Genomic DNA, 12,852 nt, shown 5'->3' with positions numbered 1-12,852 from the left:
AAATGTCAACGTAATGCTTGTTGGGTTGAAATGTACAATACCACAAAGGACGTCTTACATACGAAAGTGAGTTGAAAGTGACTAAAACAGACGCGAAATCAATGTTCTGGTTCATCGCGCTCAGGGCTAGTTTCAATAAATTGCGTCTAACGAAGAAAACGAGAGCCTGATCAATTCCCCTTCTTTTCCTCATTTTTAGCCGACCCAACATCTTGTGTCAGAACCACGAATGGACTACTGTAATAAAGTACCACCTTGCGACCTATATGTTTTCTCGATGAACAAAGTCTCTTGACGTAACGGTACCTGCAGGTTCTCTTGGCGGGGCGTGGTTGGCGGTGGGTCGGGAAGCGGACTTCTTGTGGTGGTCCTCAGCCTGGGTCGCATAATGGGAAACTTCGCACTCCTCCTAGGGCTGAACAGGAACGCTGATTTCGAGGCCGTGTCATTGCCAAACTGTGCAGCCTGCAAGAAACGTAGAAGGGAGAACGTAAGTTAGCGTTTATTTCAGGGCCGAACTTCACGGACTGATAAACGCGTATCATGAGCCGGCTCGCTCGGATTTGCAACGTGAGTGTCAGTCTAAACAAATTCCGGTTGAGCAAAAATTGGTGAAGCACGAGTCTATGTGAGCGAGGCTGAGCGGAATTACCGCAAATGCGATAGGCTCAGCATATTATAGCACATTGTTTTGCGAATATGAATCGGTGTGAGTCCTAAACGGAAATATGGTTCCGCCCTGTTCCTGATTAGTCATATCTATCTCCATGCGATTCCCGTATCCCAATACTGTATGGTTAAGTGATCAGGTTACAGTTCTCAAATCTCTCTCAGGAAGTCGATGAGTTCTGCAGCTCTGTAAATATCGCAGTTTCATTTACAATTGTAAAGTTTCACTGTAAGATGTTGCTGTGGGAAGTTGGAAATAAGAAGATAGGCATAAAATACCATCCATTTTAACAAATTAATACACGAAGATACACTGCGAGAAGTAATACACATCAGAATATCACAAAAGCTTTGCGAACAAGTATATTAAGAAATCGGCCAATTATATAGCCTCCAGTTTCCGTGTCATACATTCACACTTCATTTATTTAAAGAAACAGAGAAGAAGAGAAGATAACAAATAATAGGCTTTTCTACACTGTGTATACTGTTGTGGCAGTTGGCTAAACAATGGACATAACTATCAGGACGCTAGGCTCAAAGAATCACACTTGTTTGCATGAAACGTTAGAAACGTGAGCTCAGTAGGTTACAATTTAGCTACTTAGTCGAATAACACGTTGTTATAGACCGAAAACAGCGCGATATGTGCATGCTAACGATGAAAGCAATAAAACAAAAAATAGTTTTATTCTTGGCTTTACGCTTCCTTCTATTTATTTAACGTCTATGCGACGAACATACGCCGAGACGGTGATTTGTGTTCGTCGTAGGTCGGCGTGTAGTCCATCTGCATTACATTAACGGCAACCGGGTTTATGGTTACGTACGAACACCGATTAACAGGCGAATAGCCAGAAATGTTTATGCTAATATTTCAACTCACATGACTCGGCTCGACCTTTAGAACACCGCAGTCGGGTAAATGGACCGAAAATTCTGGAGGAACTAAGCAAGCGAAACATAAGTAGACACCGTCTTCGCAGAAGAGTGTTAATCTGATGAGTCGTCCATGAGATACGAATGTCCTCTTTTAACAACAAACAGAAACTGTGGTTTGTGCCAAGCGTGCAAACTTGACCTGACCACTACATAAAACAAAAACAAAAATAAAAAAATAGAGAGAGAGAGAAAGAAAATAAATGCAAAAACTACATCTAAAATAAAAGAGTTCGTTCAACTACGCTCGCTTTGGAAAGCAAGTTCGGTGCAGCTTGCAGCCGAGAAAGAAGCGGGTGAATGTGTCATGTATACGCAATCCCAAACTTGCATTGCAAGTTCTGAATGTTTCAAGCTGGCGAATTATGAGTGTAGTATAATGGTGATAGTGAAAGGCGTACATTCATATAATGTATATTACCGGACAGAAATCCGCGGTAGTCCAGTAGATGTAACACTGCCTACGTAAGATTATTGTGCACTGTGGTTGCATTCCAGGGGTCATAAAGGGATAAGACACCTTTGTACTTGTATTTAAGCGCAGATTTTTTGTAACCTTAAACATTCCCAATGTCGCCAAATTGAAAAGTTTTCGCTAAGGTTCGCGCACTCCGTAGTCAAAGGAAGACATTGAGAGACATCGTTTTACAAGGTTTTGAAATAATTTCAACCTTTCGCGTTCTTTAGGGGCGAAGCTCCCTAAGGTCTCGGCGTGTCGGCGTGTCCATCGTCCGCTGCAGCTGCTGTCGTGATGGTCGAATTGCTTGAGCTCAAGAGACAGACAACTTTCTCTCGCCAAGAGAAGAATTAGCTCTCTCCCACCAAGCCTCAGAGCAAACGGCACTCTTCGACTATGAAAACGCTCCTTCACCCGCGAGAGACAACGCGCTGCACAACCGTTCACCGGCTACCTTTCACGCTACTGGATGCGAAATGCCTTTCGCTACATGCTTAGCTTCTCCCTAGCTGTGTTGCTCACGCAGGCTTGGCAGACTTGATGGGATGGTCGCGCGGAGTGCCACCATCGGTGCGCGTGACTGATAAGCGACAGCGTGCGATAAGCCAGGTGCAGCGATTTATTTTTTTTCTCAAGCAGCCGTAAATATGAACCCATCCAGAAGCCACTATTCAAGACTTTCCGCAAAATCCTGCCCCGCCACTTCGAAAACTCTTTGCGCTCCCGAGACTACATGTGCTTTTCGCCACAGCTAAGTAATCTGGGCTTGAGTTTTCACAAGTTTGCTTCAACAGAACAAGATTGCTAGTTGGGCAAGGCGGAACTAATCCTTTATGACGGTACTGAGTGAAAACACATAGGACATAAGACCGGCGAGAGACCAAAGAAGCAGCGTGTTCTTCCGAATAAAATTCATTGAACTAAAGTTGCAACTAAAGCTTGCTGTCATTACGAATTTCTTCGGCAGCATACAAAGTGTACGAACACGAACAAAACTTTGAACTTTAGCGATTTCCTTGTGAAAACTAACGCTGTACCCATGTTAGCAAGAAAACGTCGTATCCAGGGATCCCCCCAAAAAGAAGACAAGGTCACCATGAAGTCAAAACAAATGCGTTTGTTGTTCTCTCGTATTCTTCTCGTTTGTTCGTGTTTGCAAGCCATACGTCGTTTTATAATAGTATTAATGCAACAGCGTTGAAGAGGTCATTAGGCAGAAGTTGCGGTGTTGGCGTTGAGGTCTTTAGTGGCGAACGAAAAATATGCGTTGTCCATGAGCGAAAATATGAGGCGTACCAGGCGTCAAGGCTTGTGAATCACGCAACGAGAATGGGGTCTAAATGCAAACCCATTACAAAGCGCTGCGACACATTTAACCGCAATCAACAGCAAAAGCACCAAACAAATGAGTAGATGTGAAGGTTCACGTATTGATTTACAGACACGTAATAGGTACTTTTCTGATTCGTGAAAAGAAGAATTATGGTGTATAGTGCGCACTTCGCAGTTGGACTTGCAGTATACGCATTGCAGGGTTATTTTCAACGGCCAATGTTACTTGCAAGCCCACTTCTCTCCTTGTGACATGGTTGAGGTGCTGACCGAGACACGAGGCTTGCGATCGAAAAGGCGATACGAAAGGTGTCCGATTATATGCGCTACCGCGTTGTACTCTTCAAGGCGAAACTCGATTAAACGTTCTCCCATTTTCATACGCTAGTATTGATCGTAAGGGAAACTTTTTACAAGTCCAAATGCTAGACATATCAGCAGGGGAGCCGTCTTGCCAACAGCTAGGAGCAGGACGAAAAGCCCTACGAATTAGGACCCCGCTACGCCGAAGTATAAGCTCTATGCGACCTCCGAACAGAAAATAAATTGCTTGTCCAACAAGAGTGCTGATGAAACGAGCGGGGAATGGGAACCATACTCGGTAGCCCACCGCGCTAGGTGGTGGGGTACTGTTATTACGGCACTGCAAATCGTATACGATGGCATCAATCTAACCGCCACGTGGTAGCCACAAGCCACACCCTGTCGCTCCTGCAGCACGCGCGCCCTCGCGTTGCAAGCACGCGCATTTCCATAATTGGTGCGTGCAAGGGCTGAAAGTTTTATTGGGGGGTCTTGCTTTTCAATGCCCGCATTTAGTAGCGTTGCCCCATGCGCGCGATGTCGATTAGCCTTGCTTTCGCTAATACACCGCACCACGCTCCGTGCAATGTATGCGATAGCCTGGAGCGATTTCGGGGCAGCGTTGTTGCTGCCGTCAATAAGCGGTTGCGCCTCGGTGGCGGAACTTGTAAAGCTCGGTCACGCTTCGTTTACTGTGGGATACCTACACCGCAGACTCGGTTAGCGTTGATTGAAGAACGCAAGACTTGGCTCGTGTAACAGATAATGCCTCAGGTTCTATGCCTTGCCTCGTTCGTGTTTCCCTGCTTTCTTGGTTATTTTTTAAAACCTATCATGACCTGATTTCTACTAGCCCGAAGGAAAATTTTAATTGCGTACTGAATATCATTGGTAAGCGTCGCAAGAATGTCTGCTACTAGTTTTACATTCTAGTTAAGCTGTTTACAACGAAAAACGGGAGCAGTTGTTTTTTTTTTGGGGGGGGGGAGTTAGGGGAAAGTACCGTCTGCGTCCGAACTACGTACGTCACATAAAGTTGGCCTAATTCATCTGTCAGACGTGCAATTTACGCCCTTGAATGACAAACAAACTATGAAGCAGTTTTTTAGGGGGGAACGGGGCGGAGTGTTTCAACTGTGTCGAGAAGTCAATGTGCAAGGCTTCCTTTACAAGCCATATCGTGGTTTTGGGGCGTTCAAAAACCAATAATAATAATAATAATAATAATAATAATAATAATAATAATAATAATAATAATAATAATAATAATAATAATAATAATAATAATAATAATAATAATAATAATAATAATAATGTGAAGAAGAAAACGCATCGTTGGCAAGCAACATCGCCTCTCGAATTCGAATTTTACTAGCCACACTACCACTTATTATTTAGCTGATACACTGCAATGATTCAACTTTCAGGAGAATTTCATATAACGATTCCACCTCAGATATTCAACAAATTCAATTATTTCTCCCCCCCCCTTTTTTTTTCTTTTTTTGACATTGCGCCAAATTAATTTCACAGTCAAAACACAGTAATCATATCCCCTAATCTAGAAAATCTATTGGTATTGACTTGCATTAACCACCGGCTTCTTGGCCAATCCCCCTTAGTGGGTGAGAGCCACAAAAGAAAGGAACAAGCAAGCAAGCAAGCAAACATCGCCTCCGCTTGGGCACTGGGTCCTGGGCTTCGCTCGCTCGGCCCGTGCTGATCATCGCCGGCATCTGCTTGACCGTTGCTCTTTCCCGATCATGTTTCATCGTAGGACCACCATCGCAACATTCGCCAATGAACCCTTTTTCAATAATAATAATAATAATAATAATAATAATAATAATAATAATAATAATAATAATAATAATAATAATAATAATAATAATAATAATAATAATAATAATAATAATAATAATAATAATAATAATAATAATAATCTTTACAAGCAATAAGTGGCGATGCGTTAACATAGAATTGTTTTAGGCCGACTATTAGTTGTGTCACAAACCCAAGCTTATATTTTTTCTTTAAGCTTCCCGTCCCTGTTTTGACAGTTAAAGACAAAAGTAATTAAAATTCCGCTTTTGGAGATATGTCATGCGCTGCGTCTTCGTAAAGCTCTCCGAATAAATATGCACACCTTATACATGCCACCCCTTTTGTCTCTCACCCGAGCGCATATAAGCTTGAAGGTATACTGTCCTCAGTATATAGAAATTTTTTTGGGCGTACCAAACAGTTATCGGGCACATAAAAACAACGTGACGACTGCTTAAAGTCCTATCTAAACTGTTAAAGAAGAAAGAAAAATAGGGTGCCCTTGCAGCAGTGGCGTAGGCAGAATTTTCTTTCCAGGGGGGGGGGGTACACCATTTTGAGTTCGAGAGAAGAGGAAGGGTATATCTGAAAATAGTCATTTCTCGCTCTGTATGACATGGTGGAAAAAATATTCGGGAGGAGGGATGGGACACGGGCCTGGTGTATCACCCCCTGGCGGCGCCCCAAGCCCTTGCCGTACCTGTTCACTGTTCAAGGCGTGCGCACACGTGAACGTTACCTGGAAACAACGGCCTCCATACTTCGCCGCTCTACAGCTTTATGTGCTTTGCCGCCCCCTACTTTTTTTAAATCTTTCTAATCATAAAAATCGCTGGGCTTTAACTTCCCAAGACCACGACGTGATTATGAAGCACGCCGTATAGTGTAGGGCTCCGAAAATTTCGACCACCACAGGTTCTGTAGCGTGCACCCAAATCTCAGCACACGGACATCGGGGATTTTTCGCTCCCATCGAAACGTGGCCGCCACCACCGAGATTCGATCCCGCGACCTTCTGGTAAGCAGTCGAGCGCCATAGCCATAAGACCAACGTAGTGGGTAGTTTAAACCAACGTTGGTTTAAACTTTCTATCTAAATCCCATGGTGAAGGTGGCAAACTTGAAGTGCATCCGGTTAACCTCCTGGCCCTCCTACCCTTGTAGTCTTTGAAAACAGCGCACATGTTTGAAGTACAAATGCGAAATAAAAGCAAAGGAAACAAACTTTGGCAATGGCTCACTTCAGAAGTCCCATCGTCTGAAAATCAAGTAGCCCAAGCTGTGCGGCCCTAGCTGACTCATTGTTCGCTTTTTAAGTGACTACAGTTGAGACCTTCGCACAGTGCATTGTACCAATCGCATATCATCTCAGCAAATAGAACCCAGCATTTCCACAGCCTCTCTGCGTCGGAAGCAAATAATAAAGTGAATGAAAATGCGCATCACAATCCTTGATCTCTCTTTCCATCGCGCTGGTTGGAAACGTTTCAGCACAACAGCGTCGCCAAAGACAGACTTTGCCATACAATGACACCGGAAGTCTGCAACCATGCTACAATGGGGGGGGGGGGGGGGGGGGGCATATGCAGCGAACATATGCGGCTACCCACTAAGCGTGCATTGTAATGACCCATTGTTGAGAAGGTCTGAATTTAAATCTGGCAATATACCCAGTCATTTACTTATTAACTTGGCGCATACAGTGGTACTTGGATGGACACACGAGCAAGATAAGGTCTTCGCCTGGCAATCGAGCTTTCAATAAGTTCCTCATTTGTAGCCAGTGGGAATCGACTGCGAAAAGTGTTTTTGACTTTGCCTTTCCTTTCAAGTTTTAGGGAAAGTAGGAGCTCCCAAGGCACGCACATAAAATGATACTTATAACAACATGTTAACATCTTCGCTATCCTAAGCACTGAAAAAGACAGTCATTAAGAAAACATCGCAATGACTGAATAGACAACGGTTGCATCATCGCGTTATCATTTATGAATATGGAAACATACAAACTATGTCACTTGGTCACTTTACTCGATGTGAAAATAAATGTTTATTGGCTGTACAACCTCGAACAAGTCCGCACGTCATCGTAAAGGGCCCAGAAGGACGGTTTTTTTTAGGGACGTTCCTAGCAGAGATGACATCACGTATTTTCTAACGCGAAATATTTTCGACTGCTTCAAACGTAAGTAGAGTTGAGTGGTATACCATGTAAATATAGTTACGTTTTAACTATAGACGGGCCCTGCCGCAGTGGTCAAGTGGCCAAGGTACTCGGCTGCTCACCCGCCCGTCGCGGGATCAAATCTCGACTGCGGCGGCTGCATTTTCGATGGAGGTGAAAATGCTGTAGGTGCGTGTGCTCGGATTTGTGTTACGTTAAAGAACCCCAGGTGGTATAAATCTCCGGAGCCCTCCACTACGGCGTCTCTCATAATCATATGGTGATTTCGGGACGTTAAGCCTCACATATCAATCAATTACCTATAAACCGGATAATTATATAGTTATCCCGTCGACTGTCAGCCGTGTAAATTTCTCTCTCTTTTCACACGAAATCATGAAGAGTGACGTAGCGTGAGGGTTACAAGAATATACGTCACCATTGAGCCACATGGTATACCCCATAGGCTAGAAAAATGGTATTTTAGTCCTATATACACGACAACCTGCTATATTGCACATATATATATATATATATATATATATATATATATATATATATATATATATATATATATATATATATATATATATATATATATATATATATATATATATATATATATATATATATATATATATATATATCTGTGCGCGCACGTTTGAATACAGAGGCATTTGTCACCTTTTTCCCTATCTTGTGCGTGGAGCTGCGCAGGAGTCATGCCGCACCAACGTTTTCGTTTATTATTAATGATGTGGCAAAGCTTATGACTGCCGCAACTTCGTTCCGCGTCTTTTCTTTATTTCCTCATTTCTGCTTCGCCATCTCTGCTTAGTTCTCGCGACAGCCGTCCGAAGGCCGTTCGCTTGAGTGGTCTAGAGTTCTCAGGACACGCCTGCAGCGAAAGCTCGCTTCCACAACGTGAGGTCGCGTTTGCATGGCTCTGCGCGGCTGCTTTAGAACTAACGGCAAAAAAAATGAATCCCTTATTAAAAACCACTGCGATTCTTTTTGAGAATGCGAAGTGGCAGTTTACGCAGCCAGGACTGCTGCCAAAACGACGTACACATGGGAGGCCGATTCGAACAGGCAAAAAATGCCAGAATATCAGCGCGAGTTTTTTTCTTTGTACACCTAGCAATAATTTCGTGTGAGAACTTATGGGACAACTACTACTAAGACTCCGATACGAAGCAGTAGATACAACCTTTTTTTAAACCGCTCTTCTTTGTTCGCATGCCTCAGCTGCCTTAAGAATTAAAAGTAGCGTTAGAGAGTCCAATACCAGAAGTGTAGATTTGCCGTGCAACCAGCATTGCAATCATTGCAGCACAGAACTTTCGGGACACCTTTTTAGTAAACTCTCTAACGAAGCATAGATGTGTCGCGCTTCCAACAATTTCGCGGTCGCATGCCTCGGCTGTATGGTGTAGTAAAAGCTGCACAGCTAGAAGCCATTATCTTAAGAATAGATCAGTCGTGTAGTCATACATAACAATTATTGCATGCCGGAACTTTAGCATACTTGTTACTAAAACCCTCTCACGAAGCAACTGAAAGCGCACGGATTATGCTGCCGATCTGGAGCGACGTCATGTTCTGCGCCGTGCTTGGACAGCATGGCGGCGAAGCTATGTATACATTCAGGTCGGCAGTTAGTGTAAAAATTTAACGAACACAGTATTTACAGAACCATTGCATAGAGGTTTGTTCTTATTCGATTATTTAACATCATTTATAATTGCATCATTGCAACTACTATAATCACCACCATGATGTTGATCCATAGTCATTCGCAGTTAAAATAATCAGACCTTACGCCGTTCTCCAAAGGACTGTTAATCTGGCTGACCCCTCCAGCTTTTACTTTCTTGCTTTTCATCTCTAATAATGTTATAAAAATATTGGGGGGGGGGGAGGGTATTACGTAGCAAAACCTAGATACAGTGGCTAGTGTAACCTAGATATGGTTGTAACGCATGCCGTAGTGGAGGGGCTCTGGAAGTTTTAACCATGTGACGTTCTTTATTGTGCACTTACACTAATGGGCTTCTACCATTTCGTTTCTATCGAATTGCGATTGCCGCGCCCCGCATTGAACCCGTGACCATCGGGTCTGCAGCCGAGCGCCGTAACTACTACATCATCTAGAACGAATATTAGCGCGACGAACGCGGAGACGGGAAAGAAAAGACAAACCACAGCGCTGTATTGTCTTTGCTTTCCCGTGCGCGTTTTTTAAAAGACTATCGTCTTTTAAAAGACGATAGTCTTTCTTGGGGACCTTCCACGCAAAAACTTTGGTCTGTCTGTCTGTCTGTCTGTCTGTCTGTCTGTCTGTCTGTCTGTCTGTCTGTCTGTCTGTCTGTCTGTCTGTCTGTACATTTGTCTGTCTGTCTGTACATTTGTCTGTTTGCCCACCGTTACCGCGAACTGGGTACTCTAAACAGCACCAGCCGATACCCCAAACGTCCGACCCCATCTGCAGCGCCCACCAATGTTGCTCAAGAATCATCGTTCATACGTGTGCGATTGTCAATTAAAAACAATTATTGTGCATATCTGAGGAACCATAACAACACATATATATTCTGCATGTTCGTATTTTACTAGAAAAGGCATACATAAGTAATTCTAAGGACCGTAACGCTTGTCACGCTGCGCTGACCATGCAATGCTTGCACAAAGAAGCGAGTGTTTCCAAAGCTTTCTATAAGACGACACGGTGGTGGCACCTACCCGTCGCCTTGCGCTCTACACCTTATCACCTCTGAGACGGGTGCGCACCCGTCTCAGGGCCACGCGCTTTGTTTTCTAAAAATAACTGCCAGATGGCGCTCATGTCTCACGTGTGACGTGACTTGATGCGCTTGTTCGCCTCCGCTGCATGCTCGAGGCACTCTAACGCAGCTCCTCCGGAATACCATGCATTCACCAATTTTCTTGCGCAGAACATCAAATAAATGTTTTGTTCACTCTCTCCACACGCAAGACTATCGTCTTTCGACGACATTTGCAGATTACATGCAGATACGGGGCAAATTTTTTGTGTTGTGCTAATTTTGATTTGAAGTGAAAGCGCATCAACTCGCTCAAGTGTACCTTCTGATGCACTGTACCACTGTGGCAGGGTGCTTGTATTCTCTCTCACTCATCAGTTCAATACAAAGAGCAATAATTTGAATGCCCTAAGACTTATTGAGGTGTCAACAAACCATGTTCTGATAACACGGTGGCAAGTGAGCCACAAAACATTTAAAGAATGCTAGGCGGAGCTAAAAAATTAACCAGTGTACGTGAATTCAACCGGTGCATCATGATATGCGAGATGTGATGCACATGAGTCCACTCACTCTATACCGGCCAGTGCAAGGTGGTTTTAACGACTCCTCTTCCGCACACCCAAAAACTCCCTACCAAGCTATTCATCCCACTGTCGTTTTTATCCACCAAGAGACAGACGGAGACATTGAAGAAAGTCAGATCTTGGTCAGTCCGGCCACGCAAGCTCGACATATGCTGGTGCTAGTGAAACTGAAATTGGTGGTGTTACCGCGAATGTACAGCCCCCTCCCCACCCGTAACTTCATCAACTTGATATCTTCGCATTGTGCCGAGATGTCTGCCATTTCGCTAAATTCGTATTTCAATAAAAAATACGATGGATCACAGTAGCATAAATTATAATAAAACGAATACAAGACATATGAAACAGCCCCAGCGCTGAACTACGAGCAGGCGCGTTAATTTTATTGCTCCTGTTTAGTACTTCTAGTATTCGTTGTATCGAGCTGTCTGCTACTACAATTGTGTACCAACAAGCTCGCGTTCGTACGCATTTGAAGTATAACGATATTTTTTTCTGCCAGGAACGTTCCATTATCCTCAATATTTCCCTCCTCTCATTGTTATTTATTTCGCTCTTCTTTCTTGCTTTGCAAAAAAAAAAAAACAACTCCAGATTGAAGGTCTGTACGTACGTAGAGAACTTCAATCTCAATTTTTTTTTTCTTTTCGCAAAGAAAGAAACAAGACGAGCGAAATAAATGGGTCTTGCGGGCCCCCTAAATCATTTTCTTTGTTCAAATGAGCCAGGATCTAGGTTAGGCTTAAATTCGTCTCTCGTGGTTACGAGCCACGAGTGACGATCGTGAAACCACGATTCCCCGCACGCTTCTTTAGGAGGGTGTTCGAGACGAGAGGAAAGAGACGCGACGTGGCGTACGCCGTAGCACTAAGGGCCCGTCGCTCATGCAAACAAGCAAGAAAGCCAGCGAACGGCGGTTAGCCCAGTTTCCGCGCTTCACTGAATTCATAACTGTACGCGTCTGGAGAGTAGACGGGGAAGGGGGCATTTTTCTGGAGTAAAAAAAAAAATATTGATGCAAAGATGGCGGCCGGCATCACGCATTGAATTAGGCTATCTGAGATTTTGTTTCGCTTGACCTCCACTATACGCATTGTCTTATCGTGATTCTGAGTTTCGTTTTTAACATTTTTCGATTTATTGTTCTTCCAACAACTAAGCCCGTTTTTTTTTAACACCGCCTTTGACGTCGTTCTTTGTAAGCTTCTCCAAGAGCGGCGGAAGGCTTCAGTCGCGGTATCGAAGATCGTTGCACGCTGCGCGCACAGCGGGTGGTGTGAGACCAATATATCAAGATTCGCGGACTCGATAAATGGGGCGCCTCTGCGCCGCGATGTGAAGCAACCACGGCTGTATAGTGAAGACGTCGAAGCAGCAACAAACGCGGAAACTGACAGGTTCGGCGCCGCGTGGCGGCCAAGAAACATGCTGGGTCGTAAAGTCAGCAGGTGCCACAACGGCGTTTCGAAAACGCTTTTTTTCAACAGTGAAATCGGCACTGTACACGGGGGTACCCCTTAAGAACAACAAGAGAAGTTGCAATACATATGTAGCAGCGTCAACTTCTTTAGCGCTGCTGACGACAACATGCTCATAGATTGAAAAGATAGAGCTTCACACCGAGGGGATGGTCGACAAATCTATATAGTATTCCGTGTAGTGAACAGGAAGAGTGATGCACGAGCTGGAGCTGCCTGGCTGGTGGCCCATCCCCCAGGGTGGATGTGAGCCACAAGTTTAGGATCTACATCTACATCTACATCTGCTGCTGCGATGCTGCCTGTTTACCCGCAC

At 44.1% G+C, this 12,852-nt stretch overlaps 1 protein-coding gene across 1 annotated transcript in view; it reads right to left on the bottom strand.

Moving 5' to 3' along the window:
- LOC142817828 (uncharacterized) overlaps positions 1–12,852 on the bottom strand; it is a 222,058-nt gene that overhangs the window by 12,957 nt on the left and 196,249 nt on the right. Inside the window, exon 3 of the mRNA XM_075895655.1 lies at positions 307–465. Coding sequence (XP_075751770.1) covers positions 307–465 — 159 coding nt within the window. The remainder of the gene's footprint in view (positions 1–306; positions 466–12,852) is intronic.

This window comes from Rhipicephalus microplus, chromosome 5, assembly GCF_043290135.1.
Source record: "Rhipicephalus microplus isolate Deutch F79 chromosome 5, USDA_Rmic, whole genome shotgun sequence".
In the NCBI taxonomy this organism is placed as follows: domain Eukaryota; kingdom Metazoa; phylum Arthropoda; class Arachnida; order Ixodida; family Ixodidae; genus Rhipicephalus; species Rhipicephalus microplus.
This window is presented reverse-complemented; position numbering and strand designations above follow the sequence as displayed.